Source organism: Patiria miniata, unplaced genomic scaffold (assembly GCF_015706575.1).
Source record: "Patiria miniata isolate m_02_andy unplaced genomic scaffold, ASM1570657v1 HiC_scaffold_17, whole genome shotgun sequence".
Lineage (NCBI taxonomy): Eukaryota > Metazoa > Echinodermata > Asteroidea > Valvatida > Asterinidae > Patiria > Patiria miniata.
Genome location: NW_024037055.1, coordinates 7,547,990 through 7,567,914, shown reverse-complemented (window position 1 = coordinate 7,567,914; position 19,925 = coordinate 7,547,990). Strand labels below are relative to the sequence as shown.

At 41.6% G+C, this 19,925-nt stretch overlaps 1 protein-coding gene across 3 annotated transcripts in view; it reads left to right on the top strand.

Annotated features, from left to right (window-relative positions):
* The first annotated feature begins 1,804 nt into the window (after positions 1–1,804).
* Positions 1,805–19,925, top strand: part of LOC119723704 (lysosome-associated membrane glycoprotein 1-like) — a 43,819-nt gene continuing 25,698 nt past the window's right edge. Inside the window, exons 1-11 of one of the 3 annotated variants that reach the window (XM_038194498.1) lie at positions 1,805–2,003; positions 9,327–9,748; positions 10,182–10,407; positions 11,066–11,236; positions 11,995–12,113; positions 12,887–13,115; positions 13,724–13,894; positions 15,073–15,218; positions 15,832–16,078; positions 16,684–16,854; positions 18,109–18,477. In XM_038194498.1, coding sequence (XP_038050426.1) covers positions 1,958–2,003; positions 9,327–9,748; positions 10,182–10,407; positions 11,066–11,236; positions 11,995–12,113; positions 12,887–13,115; positions 13,724–13,894; positions 15,073–15,218; positions 15,832–16,078; positions 16,684–16,854; positions 18,109–18,254 — 2,094 coding nt within the window. In that variant the 5' untranslated portion in view covers positions 1,805–1,957 and the 3' untranslated portion in view covers positions 18,255–18,477. Of the gene's footprint in view, positions 2,004–9,326; positions 9,749–10,181; positions 10,408–11,065; positions 11,237–11,994; positions 12,114–12,886; positions 13,116–13,723; positions 13,895–15,072; positions 15,219–15,831; positions 16,079–16,683; positions 16,855–18,108; positions 18,478–19,925 lie in introns of those variants that run through there. The other 2 variants (XM_038194499.1, XM_038194497.1) reach the window with 2 other exon arrangements.

The following is a 19,925-nucleotide window of genomic DNA, read 5'->3' as shown; positions in this document are numbered from 1 at the left end:
TAGTGCAGATATACAGAAGATGGGAGTGTCGAATATAGCGCGATACATGTAGGTTTGTAATACTGTTTGAAAATGTGCTCTTTAATATTAAAAAACGTATCTGCAATGACTGATAACTATCATTGAGGCTATTAAGAAAGATTGTTTTCCTTTTTAGTGCCAAACTTTTAAATTAGTGCCAAAACTTTTAAATTAGTGCCAAAACTTTTATATCATCGGCGGAATACCATGGAGGTATATCAACAGGCCATAGCAGCAGGGTATTTTTTTTATGGCCGAGCGGGGGGCCGGGGGAGGGGTAAAAAGTTAGTGAAAAGGGCACTCGCCGCGGCACAAGTCCGTGCTGAATGTACACAGGATATTTTTTTTCTCCGGACACTTGGCCTCCGTAAAATCAAATAATCAAAAAAAAGGGGGGGGGGGGAGGTTCCATCTTTAAATGGGGGCTCTGTTCAAACTGGACGAGCAGGCATGCTCGGACATTAATAGATGCCGCGCTTTTCAGGGGGTCGAGCGAAATTCCAAAGTGGGCACTCGTAAAACACAAGACAGCTAAGTAGTAAAAATTAAGGGCAGTTTCTTTTTTTTTTTTTTTTTTTACAAAATGAGCACTTGTTTAAAACAAAATAGAGGTGTAACCCAATGGAAAAGGGCAGTCTATGGGGGGGGGGGATACCCCCTTTACCCCCCCCCCCTCCCCCCGGCTACGCCTCTGCCTATAGGTTGCAATTATAATATTATTAGAGCCATCATAAATATCATGGGTGATCTGCTGCTCAGTATGACCTAGTAGTAGCTGACTATCGAAAGAATTCCAAAAACCTTTAAAGAAAGGCAGGGTAACACTTTCGGCGTCGCCGACGCCTTTTTTCTTTTCTCCGGCGCGGTACGGTGTAAAGCATTCACAATAACTGGTATTACCGAAAGAAATCACCGGCCGTGGAAAAATCGTTGCTAAATCATTTGATTCGCCCATCGTATTCTTTTTCTATTGTCTTTGTCCCTTTTTTTTTTGGGGGGGGGGAGCAAGTTCCCCCGCTACGCCCATGGTCAAACGATTTGATTTGATTTATATATGGTCATCCAGCCAAGTAAGTGGTTCATTTCAGCATGGTTGATTTCAGCAGCTCATTTGAAATGAATGTTCTGAACATAATTGCGACATGAACATAATATATTTGTTAGGTTGGGAGAAACAAAGTTAGATTTTAAAGTACAAAATATCAGCCTTTTAATCTTGTTTCGTCACAATCTCCAGAAACCTGCATGCGTTTTTTTTTAAATTAGGTATTTGGCATAAGCCTTGCGGGTCAACAACGACGAAGCAGCGATCATGCGCATTACGTCTATGCCGTCCATGATTTGCAGAGATCCCAAGTGTACGTGACACTACCAGTGCTGTAAAACAATGTGGCTAGCTGCAGTGTGCGTATGCTATTATGCATGCGTGCAGTGCATGCAGTGGCAGTACATGTACATGTACAATGTACACCAGCGCACAGTCCCTGGTGGTGAAATCATGCACGTGACAACTCAACGGCAGTATTTTACACCTCAACTTTTTCCTTCCAATGGACAACTTCAAACAGATTCAGTAGTTTCTAGTGCGTTTTTTGTACTGTTACAAAGCAAAGAAATAAAGTTGCATTTTCGATTGTCTGAGTATATTCAATATATTTAATAATCGAAATAATAATCAGCAGAATTTGATATTAAAGGGAGTAGGTTCAACAGAAGGAAAAGCTCACAATCACATGACAGTGTCTACCATTTTTAGCTGGTAGCCGACTTATTGCTCAATCGAAACAGTATAATTTCGGAGTGGTACGGGTACCAGTCGTTCTTTCATGATTTCTGGAAACTGGCGAAGAGACATCAAACTTCCCAAAGACTGCCAGCCCACAGCTCAAATAAAAAGCCTTTTTGCAATTTTAAAGACGTGGAGTAATATATAACAATGAAGCTTCTTACAGCAGTCCTACTTCTTATTTTTGTAGCGCTTGGTAAGTATTTAACTTGCAGCATTTTGGCCGTGCTTGCACTTGTACTTGAGTTGTACGCCGCATACTATACTGTCATGACTGTACACTTCATGTCATGAGTTCATCATTGATGTTGCAATGTTTCTAGTTGAAAATATTCAGCATCTGAGCATTGTTCTACTCGTCATGCTCGTAATGTGTGCCTAACAAATGTACATTTTGGGAATGTAATGCTAGTAAAGTCATTGATAGAGGGCTAAAACTGATTGAGGCAGTTGATGTGGTGATATATATGGTGTGGTTTGTAAGTGCAGTGAAGGGTTCGAACCCCGCCCCACGTTTGCCACCGGCACCATGCCCACAGATGTTTACAAAAAGAAATTAATTTAGGCCTAACTAAACTAGGCCTAAAAAACTGAGTCTATAGTATATCCCACCCCCTTCAATTTTGGTTCATATTTTGCCCCACTATGCTATGGCATGCCGGAGTAATTGCAGAATACCCCGCCACTCGGAAACACACCCCTAAATTCTCTGGCTACGAGGTTGGAATCACTGGAAAAGAAACAATTCAAGTCCATGCCAGTTACGCGGATACTGAGTGGGGGTCCATTATTTGAGAACGAAGCAACACAAAAGGAATGGGAGTTGCTGAAAAAATTCTAAGTCCAAACCAACCACCCTGTTGGCGGCTACGCGGATACGAAGTGGGAGTCCCCTCGAATATGCTTGAGAACGAAGCAACACAAAAGGAATGGGAGTTGCTGAAAAAATTCTATGTCCAAACCAACTACCCTGTTGGCGGCTACGCGGTTACGAAGTGGGAGTGCAATGGAGCATGACGCATAGTACATACAAGTAGCGCTGAGAAAGTTTATTGAGGTCAACCAACCGTGACCTCGTAGCCGGCTACGAGGTGGATAGATCGAGTGGCGGGGTATTCTGCAATTGTGCCGGCATGCCATAAGCATGATTAGGCTGAAAAGGCTGAAATGTTTGTTTTGTTTCGCAATTATATAAATGTCTTTTTATTTATAGATGGGATATATCAAGGTATGAATGTCTGCTTTTTAAAAGACAGTTGGTTTAATTTTGGAAAATTCACTTGAAAACTAGACAAAAAAATGGTGTATTTACTAGGCTGTACAACACATGTACTATGTATCTGTACACTATACTTTTGTGTTTTCGGTCATACAAAGAAAAAGTTTGTGAGGAAAATCCTTTCAATTAATTTACAATTGTCACAGTTTCTTACACTACCAATACAGGAACCTGTTCAAGCCAGGTCTGATTCGATTCAAACATTGCACATGCATTGTCAGGGACGTGTTATTGATGAAAAAAAAAATCATAATGCGGAAAAGCCCTATGTTCTGTTGCAAACAGACATAGATCTCTAGTTTTTCTTGGGTTTTCCAGCATCTACGAACACAAAACTTCAAACAAGTCAGTTTAAATAATATTTGCTACAAAATACTAACCCCAAGTCTATCCATTTCTGAAACTTACAGCAAAAGCAAATGTTGTGTATTCCCTTAACCCTAACCCCCTAGGCCCTTGTTGCTTACAACCATCCTCAATCCTCCAAAATCCTCCAAAATTTTGCAACTCCGCCTAAATTTTTCAAAATTGTCAGACAGTCCTGCCTCAAAATGCATTCATCCTCAATCCTCCAAAATCCTCCTCATCCCAAAATTTTGCACTTGTGTTTAAATGAAGGATAACCAACGCCAAATCCTTCAAAATCATCAGACAGTCCTGCCTCAAAATGCATTCATCCTCAATCCTCCAAAATCCTCTTGTGCTTCAATCACCATTCATCCTCAATCCTCCAAAATCCTCATGTGCTTCAATCACCATTCATCCTCAATCCTCCAGAATCCTCATTTGATTCAATCACCATTCATCCTCAATCCTCTAGAATCCTCCAAAACCGCCAGGAGGATTTTGGAGGAGTGAGGTGGGTTAGGGCTAGCTCTATGGTTAGGGTTAAACCCTAACTCCCCAGGCCTTTTTGCTGGGATGTAGCCTCAATCCTGCAAAATCCTCCGATTGGCCCCATGGAAAAATAGCATTATAGCCTCAAACCTGCTAATTCTTCCATTATTTTTTGAATATGGTCCGTGGAGGGGTGACCACTGCCTGAATCCTGCAAAATCCTATGGCTGTGACTGTCAAGCTGTGACTGTCAATATGTTGAGCCTTGGCCAGTGACATCCTGGAGCAGTACGGAGGATTTCCCTAACCCCCACGGGGTATTCTCTAGGCGCCCTGCCAAATGCAACAGAATGCAGTGCCAGCCTTGGTACCAAGTACCTACCCTGCCAAATGCAACGGAATGCAGGCATGGAATGCATGCAGATCAGGACACTGCTAAATGCAACAACTTGCAACAACTTCTTACCATTGGTGCATCCTGTTGCATTTGGCAGGGTTAGGGGTAATCCAGGCCTATATTTATATGCATGGCTGAGCAAAAATAACACAAGGTCCGGCCCAAGACCTTGACAAAGTGCATCCTACAAAATCAGTAACGCACTTTTGCCATGTAACCTCAATCCTCCAAATTCCTCCACTTTGGCAAAGAGGATTTTGAAGGATTCAGGGCAGTTAGGGTTAAATAATTAAATCAATTAAGCCTATTGCCAGGCCAGGCACTTGGCATGCTTGGCAGTACTCACATGTAAAGCCACCATACATTGTACAATGTACATGTTACTGTCAGTCAAGGCAAAGTTCATGTACATTGTACCTTCAGTTGACAAAATTGCCACAGCCTGTCAATTGTACAAAAACATGTATGAGCCCAATTTACAATTAATTGTTAAAAACTTAAAAGATTAATAAAACATGTACAGAAGGTCTCTCTCAAATGATATCACTTCCTACAGATGGTCCCATGCATCGGCATTTTGGGCGTCAAATTTTCGTGACGCGCATCGGCTGCGCTGTATTTTGAAGAAATGTCAAGCAACATGCCCGCGTTTTTAGAGATTTTCCACACTGCGTGCAAATGCACCTGACGGGGCGTCGTACAAGCAGTTGCAATTTTCCTACAAAGATGGCTGTTTATGAGGGAGGTCGATTAGCCATATTGTTTTCTAAAAGAAAAGAAACTTGTCAACAACAAGCAGCACTCTGTCATAAGGCTGGGTTCCTTTCCAAATTTTCTCGATCATGTTGGTTTTTTTTTTGTCTACACTGAAATTACTGTAAGAGTTATTCCGAAAAATATGTACCTGTAGGCCTGGGCCCACGCCCAACCAAAAAGATTGGAAAGACCCCCCCCCCCCCCGGGAAATCCCCAAATGTGTATAAGAAATTAGAAATTCATACAATTACAAATGTAGGCTGTTAAGTTTGTACACTTAACAAGGAGAATCTAGTTGACAAACGTAAATGAAGGACATGGATTGTGTACAATAGTTCTTCGGCCTTTGATCCCATTATTCTAATCTTTAAAATGGAGGCCACACGTAAAGGGCGTGATTTTGACTACTGTAAGTTTGTCATGTAGTCACATGACAGATACTCTGTATGTGTACGCTGGCATTGACGTACATGTAGGTTGTAAGTATTTGTTTTTGGTTGGGGGGGGGGGGGCAAGTGGATGATGACAAAGGTTAACTGCTAAAGGTCAACTGATGGAACTGGTAAATGTGGTGCATGATGTAACTGAAGAACACGTGCTTTGTGACATCATGCTGGACCAACATGACCAACAATTTTTGACTCCTCAGCATTTTTTTATAGGATGTTTGTCATCTTCAAATAATGTGGAAATTTTCAAGCACATTGTACATGTACATATTCATGTTGAAGTACATTGAAACCCTAACTCCAAGGTTATTTCTAAAAAAAAATTGGGAAATTTCCGTTAGTACAGTTACATGTACTATTTTTTATTAATTCAGAAATGCTACAATTCGTCAGTTCAGTACTGTGACATCGTGTACGTAAAGCTGCAATTGGCTGAATGAGAATGTGTCCCAGATGCTGATTTTGGGTGCAATTCAAACGTGACTCGGCAACTTTTGAATTTTAGCTATTGTTTTCTCAGAAAATACAGCATTTTTTGAGCTAAAAGTTCATCAGGTTTATTAGATGTTAAACACCCTTCTTTAGATTAAAATGCACAAGTGACAAGTGATATACATATTGTACATTGTACATGTACTCTACCAAACAATTGTTTATTTGTAGTTTACATGTAGTTTGCTATTCATAATCACTCTTGAAAGACGACTGCTTTCAGGAGTTCATCAGAAATAGATTCGTGGATGTCAGATGAAACGGGGATAGGAAAGTAAGATACACCCCAAATGTTTGGAATGACCTACCACCCACGAGCTGATCGGGTGAACACAGTAAATCATTTGTGACCTCACCAGGTTGGCTGACTAAAGAAAATTGTCCAAAAATGCAGTATTCTAAACCCAATTTTTATGGCTATGATACATTAGCATCAGGTCAAAGGTTGTGGTGGAATTGTTTGCTTGATCTAGAACCCCGATTTGTCTGATTTTGAGCCAGTTGGCCCACCATAACGAGACGTTGAACAGGCTTCCACTCAATGTATTTGATTGTCCACCCAAATTTTGTGTGTGAAGTCAGTCATTTTTTTTTTGAGTTTCGACTTCTTGCTGAAGTGAAGAACACAGGAGGAGTACATCAGATTGTGGACAGATATTCCCGAAGCATGTTTGAACAATAGACATGTTTTGTGTACATGAGCATGAATGTACAAATGTGTAGTTTGCCTGTTCACAAGGCAAGGCCTCTTTTCTGTTTGATTTTCGTTGGCATTGAACACGCAGTCAGCGTGGCTTGTTCAAGGAAGAAAGTTGAGGTCAAAGACCATGAAACGGGCCCCTGTCACGTAATCGCTTGCCTCGTGTTTGAGTGAAGTTAAAGTTCAAGGAAAAGCATGAACCATACAATTTTAACAGGAAATAAGCGTGGAAATGTATACTTGTACACATACGTGTACAATGTGTGTACATTAGGAACAGGTGAAAAATGAAATGTAGAACAGTGCTCATTGGATAGTATAACCCAAAGTACATGTACATATGTGAAGGATACTGAAGTGCACTGTACGTGTACGTTACACTGAAATTTGTATCCTTGTGGAGTGTCTTTGTTCTCGTGTACTAAAGTTTTTGAGTTTGAAAGTGAACTTTCAAAATGCTCCTGTTTTAACCAGAATGAATTTCCTCCGCTGAAATTCGGACTCAATATCCCTTACATAAAATACTTCAATTTGCGATGGATCAACACACACCTTGGAAATTCCTAGTTTTGAGTAAAATCCATATTTCGTGATAACCTTGTGGAGATGTATTCACCTATAGAAATTGCCCTGTGGACATGGTGGAGACGTATACAGTCTTTTGTTCCCTATTGTGCACATGTCTCCAGAGGGCACCGTGTAACAGATTAGCGTTCCTTATGGCGTAGAAAACAGTAGAATAATAGACCCCTTAAGAAAGTCTTCAGAAATCAATCTGCCCCTTAAACCCTAAACCCCTAAATTCCGAGGTCTTTTTTTGCTATGAATCATCCTCAATCCTCCGAAATCCTCCAAGTTTTGCGGTAATGTTCAAATGAAGGAAACCTACTGCTTCAAGTCTTCAAAATCCTCCAAAATATTACCGCCAGGACGATGGAGGATTGAGGAGGGTTAGGGTCAACGATTTTCTCTTTAAAAGCAATCAAATTTGATTATTTGATACACCAGTGAAGTACATGTAAATGATGTATGTCTTAAAAGATCATGTTCTTCCACTCATCTGGAAGAGTAATTATTGGAATCGATCCGTTCTGTTACTAAGTTGTAGTTGTAGTAGAAATGGCACCTATTACTAAGTATTTAAAGAACCTTTAACCCTAACCCCCTAGGCCCTTGTTGCTTACAACCATCCTCAATCCTCCAAAATCCTCCAAAATTTTCCAAAATTTTGCAACTCCGCCTAAATTTTTCAAAATTGTCAGACAGTCCTGCCTCAAAATGCATTCATCCTCAATCCTCCAAAATCCTCCTCATCCCAAAACTTTGCACTCGTGTTTAAATGAAGGATAACCAACGCCAAATCCTTCAAAATCATCAGACAGTCCTGCCTCAAAATGCATTCATCCTCAATCCTCCAAAATCCTCTTGTGCTTCAATCACCATTCATCCTCAATCCTCCAAAATCCTCATGTGCTTCAATCACCATTCATCCTCAATCCTCCAGAATCCTCATTTGATTCAATCACCATTCATCCTCAATCCTCTAGAATCCTCCAAAACCGCCAGGAGGATTTTGGAGGAGTGAGGTGGGTTAGGGATAATCTAGCTGTAGTGGGTGTTTTTACCCCATGGGCGTTTTTACCCCATGGGCGTTTTTACCCCAGTTGACCCTACATGCCAGTAAGCCAATGAGCAAACATTTTTTTCACAAATGCTTTCAATAAGCACATTTTTGAGGTCACTACGGGAACAGGAAACCCTAAACTGAACAGTGTCTTCCTGGAATGACATCACAGCTGCAAAACCCTCACTTGTCGTGCTTGTCCGAGAAAAGAAGGAAAACGTTTAAAGGACTGCGCACATCCATTTTTTAAACATTCAAAAGAAATAGAAACTTACCAAAAAAATATGTTCCTCAGAAAAATTCACTTCATGGACCCTTAAAGTTTGTATGCGGAATGCATCTGGCGTGTGCATGTATACACTTTCTGACAAGTCCAAACATGTGTGATTTTTATTTAGTATCAAATACACCTAGCATTAAAGGTATAGTCCATCATTTGTAATTTGTGCATTTTGTTCGTTTGAAGCAACAAACGTGCTCAAAATCTAATGAAGGATACTGAACAACTAACCTGATGAAGTTTCAGCTCAGCTTCAGCTGTACATTCCGAGAAAAACAGCATTCTAGGATCTTGATTTCAAGTCTAAAGTTGCTGAATCATGTTTTGAATTGGGCCTGAATTCAGCGTCCGAGACACGTTCTGAATGAGCCGATTGCAGCTACGCGATGTCGCGCACTGATCCGACAAATTATAGCAACCGCGCGTGTGCGTCGTGCCAATGCTTGCGTGCGCTTCACTGCAAAACAAAACACTAATTTAAATTTCATACAGTGCGTCTTAAGAAGCACCGTTGTAAGGGCCGCCTTCTGTTGATTTCTTCAAAGTGACAGCTTTCCTGAAAGAATAATTTCACAGGGAGTTTAGTCCCCTCATTATCTTTCAACCAAGTATGTTTATCAACAAGAATTACGCCAGTTACTTTTTGGATAGCTGCAAATGATGGACTCCAGCTATAAATCATGTTTGTTTGTTGTTCCTTTTCAGGCGCAGCGCAGAACACCGAGTCTGCAGCCACCACTGCTCCTACTAAGAAACTCACAGAGGGACCCACTTCAAAGGCAAAAACTGGGGCTACAACCAAAGCACCAAAGGTTACAACAGCAACTGCAGCAACTGCAGTACCGACAACAGCAACACCTGCATCAACTGCAACTGCAACTGCGGCAACTGCAGGGCCAGCAACAACTGCTGGGACTGCCACTGCGCCAACTGCAAGACCAGCAACAAATGCAAGCACCGCAGCACCCAAAACGACGGCAGCACCCACAAGCCCGACACCGGGCCCCACCACCGTGCCGCCCCCATTTTTTACCTATAACGTGACGAGCGCCGATGGGCAGGTGTGCTTTCTGGCCCAGTTTTATGCAGGGTTCTCAGGCACGTATGAGCTCAAGAACACATCCATGGTAAGAACTACAAGATCGCATGGCTTACATTGATTTCATTGATTTAATTTTTATATTTTTTTTTAAATATCTTCTTCTTTTTTTCAGGGGGTAGATTGTCAGTTAATTTGTATATATAAATACCTAAGACAGTTTACCCATTCCTATTGGTCAAGAGCCTGTCACGTGGCTGGTCTTAAACGGATGATAAAGACCGGCTGGCTGGTCTGAAACACTTTGCCAGTGTCATATAAAAATTTGGACTCCTATGAAATCTGGTCCCTTTTACCTAAATCTTTAAAAATGTATTGCTACATGCACCGGTGTATATTAAAATCTGCATAAAAGCTTTCCTTCACAATGGTGCCCATAATTGCACAATGGTGCAAATTTTCGTCATCCTCATTTTAACACAGGCCTTTACGAAGTAGTGTGTTTTATTTGCCTACTACAGGTGGACTTTAACTTTGAGATGCCAGAGAACGCCAAAGTCGATGCCAAGAAGAGCAGGTGTGGCTGGCCTTCACAGACCGCCATCATGTTCCTGACCTGGACCGAAGGTGCAGACAGCTTGGCTTTGGAATTCAGCATGGACAACGAAGCCCAAACCTTTCAGCTGAAATCTGCCAACGCTAGTCTGACGCATTCCCCTGCACACTTCCCTGATAGCAAAACCACAGGTATTATAAGATGGAATTTTGCGTCGGTGTGATATATATCAAATTAGGTTTTGCCCTTCACCGACGTTTTAAGCACTGTATACTCAGTGTGTTGAGTTCAAAACCACAGGTAGCAAATCACTCTAGGGGCAGCATGTTCCCTAGGCCATTTCGAAATTTAATTTGAATAAACGTCCGATACGCTGACTTGCTCAAATGCATAGCACATTTTAAATTTGAATTTGCCAGACCAAAGATGCTGTTGCTTAATAACGTGATTCGGTGCAAGCCTTATGCTAGCTAAGCAACCCCCAGCTCTGGAATGGTCTGGTGTCTTTGTGCCATTCTCACCTATTGACAAGAGTTGTAATGACTCGAGTCAATGACTCGACTCGAGTCCGACTCGAGTCAAAATTTTTGGTGACTCGACTCGACTTGAGTCCCTTTGAGTAAATGACTCGACTCGACTCGAGTCACTGCAAGCAAATGACTCGACTCGAGTCCCTCATCAAAAGACTCGACTCCGATGCAAAGCCTTACTTACTTGTCAGATGACGGCAATTTCTTTGGCATTTCGTAAGAGTGTGTGGCAGCTTTCTCGTGTAGTGTGGAAAATACCGCACAAAGTAACAGCTAACTCCAACCTGCGTGACCCTGTTTCCCATCTCATCATAATCAGGGGCAGTCAAGTACGGCGGTGTCACCATGGGAGACTTCTTCAAGGCTGATTTTGGATACAGCTTCAAGTGTGCGTCCACCGAGCAGATTGCTTACAAGGCCAACGACTTTAAGTTTACCTTCTCCCAGCTGAAGGTGCAGCCGTATGAAGTGGACAAAACATTCGGCCAAGGTAAACAGGTGTCTCAAATCTTGATAATTGAGCGTTAATTGGTTGCGTTCCTGTCCGGTTCAAAGACTGCAAGTAGATTGTGTTAGCTTTAAACAGGCATGCAACTTTTCCTCGGATCAGCTGATTTCCTCTTTTTGTACTTCCCATGTGTGCCATTGAGAATAGAAAAACACTGTACAAAGTCGGGGGAAAATTTGAATTTCCTCTTTTTTTGTGATTTCCCAGTTGCATGCCTGTTTAAAAGGGAATATACAACATTTGCAAACATCAATATTATAAAATACCTTACTGGACTGTTAGTGAATGACAGTCTAAAACATCCTGTGAAATCATGGCACCTGGTGTGCTGACATTTTTAAAAAAAAAGTGGAATTTTGTATTAATTTTGTATTAATGGTCGGCTGACTAGTGTTGGATTTTTTTTTTTTCAAAACTGCCCCCAATTTACCATATTTAGTTAGTCCGCATTTATTTTAGTACATGTGTGAATGGGTACAAGCCAACTAGACAGCATGACCTTACAATTTTCCGGCGTCTATAAATTGCTCTGTTTCATCAAAAGTGGGGTCCGGGAACCAGACTACAAGATAGTTTTTTTGTGTGTATCCAGCATCTATGAACACAAAATTTCAAACTAGTCAGTGTAACAATATTTTGTATAAGCTACTGACCCCCTACATCCATCCACTTCTGAAAATTACGGCGAAAGCAAACGTTGTGTATCGCCTTCAAGATGTCTCCTGTTCTTGTCGTTTCAGAGAGCCCTTGCGTAGCAGACGGAGCCCACTGGTCCCTGAAAGAGAAGGGTAACTTTTGCCTGCTGGCAGATTTCCAACTGACCTTCACCGGGGAATACACAAAAAACGACTCGAAAATGGTGAGCAAGGTGCACCCAACCACAGAAATAAGATCTATAAATAATGCTCCGCGATAGACAAGGGGCGGTTTGAATAATTTCCTCCTATGTTAGATCTGTGTCATGTTGGAAGTACAAGAAGAAGTTGCTTCCAATCTTGCAAGTGCCCAGGAATGTGTGTTACATGTGTCTTTCTTGGATTGTTTCGCATCGTGCAATCCATTTTAATATTTTTTTTTTAGTAAAGACTTTTATATCTGTGCTCAAACAAATCATGTGAGATAATGGATACAAAAAAAATGTTACAGATAATCCATCTGGTCTTCCTTGTTTGTGTTTACCCATCTTCCCCCATCTTTCATCCCTTTCCACCCCCATACCCCCCCCCCCCCCCCCCCCCCGCATCATCCCTTCACTCCCACACTCTTTTGTCCGTTCCCACTCCCTGTGACCTTTGATCCTTCCCCTTTCTGGTCCCTCCCCTGTTCATACCAGACCCCTTGTGGTTTGCCATCTCCCTTTGTTTCTTTGTTCTCTCATCCACCCTCCCCTGCATCTTTCCACACCTTTCCCACTTAATCCTCCTTTTGTGTTTCTTCTTTCAGCCCTGCATGTTTGTGTGCACCCCCATGTTCATGTATGTACCTCTGTCATTTCTGTTTTAGCCTCTGAAGAAGAACTTGCTAAGGTCGCAACGTCAGGCCACATTAATTTTAAGATTTACAAAAAAAATGTGTTTGCAAGTAACATAAAACCTCATTGTTGTTTGTGTTCTGTTTTGTTCAATTTTTCAGGGTACGTTTACCGTCATGCTTCCCGCAGATGCCCGCATTGACCTGGCCAACAGTCATTGTGAGGATAGCAACGCCCCTATGGCCCAGGCTGTCTTGGCACTGACCTTCGATCAAAACTCCTTCATGCAGGTGTACCAAGTCGACAACAAGACGAAAACCTTCTCCCTTGTCAACGCCACGGCTAAGCTGATGCACGATAAAACCCACTTCCCGGATAGCAAGGACGCTGGTAGGTTCTGGGCATGCTCGGTTGAAGCCAGTGCATCTTTTTTTTTTAGCGCAGCGAGTCCTCGGATAATGTATAACATCACCATGGGTGTCACGAGGGGGGGGGGGGGGGTTGCAAGGGGTGCGCTTGCCCCCCTGGAAAAGCAAAAAAAGAAGAAATAAAGGGGTCGAAAATAAAAGAAAAAGAGGCGAAGTCATTTTTGCTGTTAATTTAATGGGTGGGGGGCAAATGCCCTGCCCACCCTTGAAAAATGATAACTTGAGAATATGCTGGAAAAGTACAGGGATTTCGTGGGGTAAATGTGCTTTGCCCCCCCTCTAGAAAAAACACCCATGAACGTCATATTGAAACCACATTTTTTTTTTTCTTTGCACAATATTTTCGTCACCTTCAATGTCTTGTAGTATGAACACAACCTTTAGTTTGCTTCTTTAAAGAAACGAGAGTCCTTAACCTTTTTTTTCTGTTTTTTTGTATTATTTTTATGGCAGCACCAAAATTCAAAGCTGTGTTGCATTTCGTTGCAGAAATTCTCTGCTACTGAAACTGTAGTCTGTCACTGTTGTCCGTCACTAAAATTGTTGTCCCTGTTTTTTTGTTTTCTTCAGGTAAGATCGTTACTTACGGTGGCGCGCTCACGGATCAGTTCCAGACTGGTCTAGGGGATTACTACAAGTGCTCGGCCATGCAGAAAGTAGAATTCAAGGAGAACAAGTTTGCTCTGAGCTACACCGACTTGAAGATCCAACCGTTTGATGTGCACATGACCTTCGGAAACGGTAAGAAGATGCTCTTGACCTCGTACCTTTTTGTCGCAAAACTCTGGCTGGATGGCATGGACTGTGCAGAAGCTGTCCATGTGGCTGTGACAATAACTGGAACACATGTGTCTTGTTTTGTTATTCGAAATTTCATCCAGTTTTCCTGCAAATTTGCATGTATCAAATAATCTAATCCATGCCAAACCAGGTGTTCTTGCTGCACTCGGAGAAATGACAAGTGCCAAGAAACGCAGTCAAGATGTGTCAGACTATATTTCTCGTTATAATTATTTCTCTATCAGACTCATTTCATTGCTTAAAGGGAATATACAACATTTGCAAACATCGAAAAAATAAACCTACCAAGTTTTTACGAAATACCTTACAAGGATGTTGGTAAATGACAGTCTAAAGCATCCTGTAAAATTATGGCACCTGGTGTCAAGTCGTTTTCAAGAAAATGGTATTTTTGTATACATTTCCAACGATGGTCAGCCGACCACCGTTGTAAAAACCTAACTATTTTTCAACTAAAACTCCAAATTTACAATTTTTTTTCAGTCCAAATTTTGTTTGCTATTGGTTACATGTTCTTGAACTGGTGCAGGCCAGCTGGACTGGTTCCCTTACCTTACAATTTTCCGACATCTATAAATTGATCCATTTTATCTTTAGTGGAGTCAGGGAACCAGACTACTTAAACATTTTTGTTTTTCTTGGTTTTTTCCAAGCATTTTCGAACACAAAACTTCAAACATGTCAGTTAAACAATATTTGATCTATTATACTAACCCCTCAAATAGTTCATTTCTGAAAATTACAGCAAAAGCCAATGATGTACATTCCCTTTAAAGACCATAAGGTGAAATTAAAAAAAAAAATCGCCTCCTGTCGTGTGACCAAGCTTGGTCACGCGAGGGCCTCAACACCACCAGTTGATAAAGACAACCGTGATGGTGTCGCAAGCTCCCGATACGAGCTCTGTAACCAAAGTCTGAAAAAGCTATCTTTTATTTAATTGATATAAAAATGGGACAGGAAACGAACTTTCATGCTCGATAAAAAAAAAACTTATTTTGTAAAGCCAGTCAGAACCTGGTTGGTTGTGAAGTGTAACCAACTGTACGCCCTTCTCGTCAAAAGGAATGTTTGGAATTGTAACATTTTTTTCCCCGTACCTTTTTTTGTTATCCCAGTGAGCCAGTGCGTTCAGGACACGCCAACTGCAAAGCCCCCCACGGTCCCTATGGGTAACTGGACTATCACCAGAGACAACAAGACATGCATGATGATGCAGTTTCAAGCTCAGTTCATCATCTCCTACCAAAAGGAAGTCGGGGGTGTAAGTTGGTTTTTTTAGTCTATTAATCATTCTAAATCCTTGAGGGTTGGGATTAAATCTCTCCCTTGGAGCAGTGCTCTCATTAAAAACGTTTTTGCTTCAAAATGTTAGCTTCTTTCCCAGCACTACCTTCGTCTCAGGCACTTGGATAAGTAAGAAGCCTTGACTGTCCAAACCAAACAGAGATGTCCTAGGATTACATGGCGATATTCTAGGATAGAATTTGATTTTTCTTATTGAGAGAGAGAGAGAGTCCCAAAAGTCAGATACTTTTAATCGTTCGTAGCCAGAGCTGTTGATAAAAGATGATGTCTCAAAACTGCCAAACTCACTGGTTTGACTGGAATCCTGCTGCTGCACAATTTTAACGTGTTTTTAGATGGGGTTATGATCGAGAATAAGCTTTATGTGGCCTCTCTGGACTCCCATATATTTTCACTAAGTTTAGTCGGGCACCAATTGCAGTCCTCAGCCGACATTTGAAGCAAAAAAAACAGATAAAAAAAAAAAGCCGCGTCGCCGCACCACTTTTTGGGCAAGCTCCATACCAGAAACCGGAGACTTCTTTTTTGTTTTGGCCTAACGTAAAACTTTTTTGTTAAATTTCTATCAGAAAACTGAGATGAGCAAAGTGGGTTACTACCTTCCCAACACCACCCTAGACACCGCCGAGTCCACCTGCGGCGACACTGTGGCCATGTTTGTCGGCGCCTTCTCCCCTGAAAACCTGAAGCCCATCAAAGACTGGGTCATGACCCTGGAATTCACCATGAAGAAAGACAAGAGCTACTCCATGACAAACTTCAGCCTGGAGTTCATGATGGATGACGCCTACTTCCCGGGCCTCAATAAATCAATGGGTAAGGGCTTCCTGACGTCAGAGGTTCTCGCCAATTTTTGGAAATAATTTGAGGCACAGTTTAACCCTAACTCCCCTCCCCGGGCCTTTTTGCTAGGATGTAGCCTCAATCCTGCAAAATCGTCCAATTGGCCTCGTGGGAAAACTAGCATATAGCCTCAATCCTGCAAATTCCTCCATTATTTCTTGAATATGGTCCGTGGAGGGGTGACCACTGCCTGAATCCTGCAAAATCCTGCGGCAGTGACTGTCAATATGTTGAGGCTTGGCCAGTGACATCCTGGAGCAGTACGGAGGATTTCAAGCATAATCCTGGCCTATATTTATGCATGGCTGAGCAAAAACAACACAAGGTCCGACCCAAGACCTTGACAAAGTGCATCCTACGAAATCAGTAACAGACTTTTGCCATGTAACCTCAGTCCTCCAAATTCCTCCACTTGGGCAAAGAGGAGTTTGAAGGATTCAGGGCGGTTAGGTTTAAAAATGTTCAATTTGTTTCTTTTGTTTCAATAGCACTTTTCAGATTTGCTCAGCTAATCGTTCGTGCAGCACATTGTCTAACTCTGCCATTTTGTTCCTTGTTTTTTTTTTTACCAAATTCAGCCAAGATGATGACCGTCTTCAACAACACGGCGCGCTTTGATTCCACAGCTGGCAATTACTACATGTGCAACGCAAACCAGGACATCATGGCCATGAACGTCAACGCAACCTTCATGAAGCTCAAGCTGCAGCCTTTCGCTGAGCAGGTCAAGGGCGGAGGCCTCGGAAATCGTAAGTTAAAATAAAATAAAATAATTATATTCAAAGTTCACCACAAAATTTGACTGGAGCGGGGTTTTGCACCTGTGACCTCCGGATTGCCGTTCCAGTGCTCTACCAACTGAGATATTCAGCCCTATGTTGGCGGTTCCACAAGTCAGGTTCTCGTTGTGGTTTATTTGAAAAGTGGAAAAAAAATCTTAAAGGGAATTATTCCTGCAGCACTTTTGTTTGCATCCTGAGGGAGGGGCTTGTAAAAACTGGGAGGGGCTTATAGAAAATGGGAGGGGCCAATACACTGTTTGAGGCGGCACTATCACATCCTCGGGGACATCACACGGCCCCGGTGAGGTCCGATGCCCTCAAAGGGCACAAACCCTGCTATGCTTCTCACTCTAAGAGGGGGGCATGCCCACAAATAATAAAAACGAGGCCGCCCCGCACCAACTCTCCAACAAGTCTGTGCAAACCGACTGTGTACAGAAACCAAACTTTTCGGCCATGGCACGGCCCTGAGCATTGGAAGTTTTCCGATACGCAAGTATCCTGAGCATCGTACGAATGCAGTAAACCAAACTAATGAACGAAAACAAAGCGGGCTGTTGCAGATATGACAATAAGCGCCTCCCACCTTTAGTTAGTGTACATTTCTCTGGGTGCTTATGACCAAGTTTGAACAAGCTACTGTGGTCACCCAGCGAACAAATGATGGTCTGAGCGGTCAAAGCCTACTGTGTGATCGATAGACAAGGATCACATGCACCAAAGTAATCGCAACACAGTGGAGCGTTGCTATTCGGAACACCGCTTTACCAAACATTCGTCTCCACCTTGGCTCCCGAGGTTTTTGTGTACAAAATGTGCTAGATATTGTTGTTGAAAAAAATGTCAACAGAAGAGTGACAAGTGGCTATTATTTCCCCAAAGAGTGGTAGGGGAAAGCCATCCATTGCTGTAGGGAGTAAACTCAAAAACTGTGTAATTACATAATTCAATAGTCGGCACATGTGTTTAAAGTCGTCTTTCAGTAACAACCAGGGCGTGCAGGGTGAAGTTCTAAAGGGCGCTATTCATTGAAAAGTGAGTCCCGGAGCACCGGCAGCTTAAAATCACTGTACCGAATGATCGCTATTACAAACAATTTTCTAGGATCCTGCTGTGTTCATTTTAGCAGTGTTCCACTGTACTGACCTGCAGTTTTGAGGCACTGTAGTGCAGCATGTTGGACTTGAAGTCCCACTATATTTCCTTGGTTTGTCTCACCAGCTTCTGACTGCGCTGCAGACAATGACGTCAGTAACATCGTGCCGATCGCCGTGGGTTGCGCCCTGGCCGGCCTGGTCATCATCGTCCTGATTGCCTATCTGATTGGACGAAGCCGCTCCAACCGATCTGGGTACCAGTCAGTCTGAGAACATGCCACACAAGTCCGCTAAATGATGCTCTGTATTGAAAACACAGGTAGATCGCTGGGCAGGGTACCAGGGAAGGTCACTGGTAAGTGAGGGTTTTTACCATTGGTTTTGCAGGACCTTCCCGGTACTCTGTCACTATGAAAGTAATTGACCTATCGCGGTAGAATCGCATTAGAATCGCGTTAGAATCGCGTCAACGCGCCTTGTGAAATATTGTCCAATTTATATACAAATGGACGCGGATCGCGCAACATCTGAGACAAACAAAACTTGCGTTACAAAAATTCCATAGGGTTGTCTAAGGGGCAGGCTAACTTGCAAACGGCGATAGGTCAATTGGCTGGGTCTGAATCTTTTTTCCAGAGTTATGATCTAGGTTTTGGTCCATTACAACTACATGGGAACAAGCTGACAATAGACATTATTCTGAAAGCCCGTTTCGGAGACACTGCTTGCTACCGTCGCCTCATTGAGATATTTTCAGTACAGAGCACATTTAGGCCCCCAATCTCTGCTTAGCTCTGTTCAAACTGAGGATCTAATGCCATGAATATGCAAATTTATGCGGATTTAAGTAGAGATTGGCGGGGATTTAGTGGGGGTTTTTTTTGGGGGGGGGATCTTTTTGTTTCAATCTTTTTGTTTCAAGAGCTGAATAATATAATTGTTATAGCTTGACTAACGTAAAGTTAACTCCTTTTTATTTGAAAAATATGCTTCACTTTTCTCGAATATGATTAGGATTGATTATGCGTCTTAGTTCATGGCTACAGAAACTAACCTATTAACAAGATTTTCTTTGATTCCAATTTCATTTTTTTTTTATATGTAAATCTTGTTTACAAATAGCACTTTTGTGAAATGCATTCGACTGGATTTTAATGCTCTCCTTGAACCAACTGTAAAACATACTTTATAATTAGCATGAATGTCAGTTCTGTGTATCAGTTTTTGATGATGAAATCAAATCAAATGCTGAACATGGAAAAAAGAAACAACATACTTAAATGTGTTCAGTTTATATATATATATTTACATTTTGATGTGATTTTGTGTTTACTTACTTACACAGTAAGAATTTACAAAGGAAAAAAAATAAAAATATTTTTGTAATGTTTTGAGGAAATTTTTTTTGGGGGATAAGCAACGAAACTAGAGTTTCTCGCTCTGATTCTGTAAATGTTCTAATTTTTATAAAATATGTACACAGATGATTTTTATGTTATCCCTTTTACTTTAGCTCTTAGTATGTAGTTCTCCTTTCAGTAGATGTAACAGTCGCCCATAGACTTATTTTAGTCATGAATATTATAAAAGGAAAAAAAAAATGCAATGAAACGACGTTAACATAAAGAGAAGCAAGAATCTAAAATAAGGATGTTTCATAATATTTAGACTGATTTGTGATTTTTTTTTTTGAGGGTGAAATAAAATAATTAATTTAGATGGAAAGCAGTTCTACAGTATTTTAACTTGCATGGTGTTACAAAATTTGAAATTCCAAGTACATGTGCTTGGTTTGTATTTTTTCTATTATTTAGTTAAGTTACTCCTTTTCCTTCACATGTTATTCTAGGCAAAAATGACATAACGGTTAAATCCTTACTACATGAGAAAGTCAAATGACCCTCCATAGCTACCATTGGGCGAGTAACTGGATTACTGGAT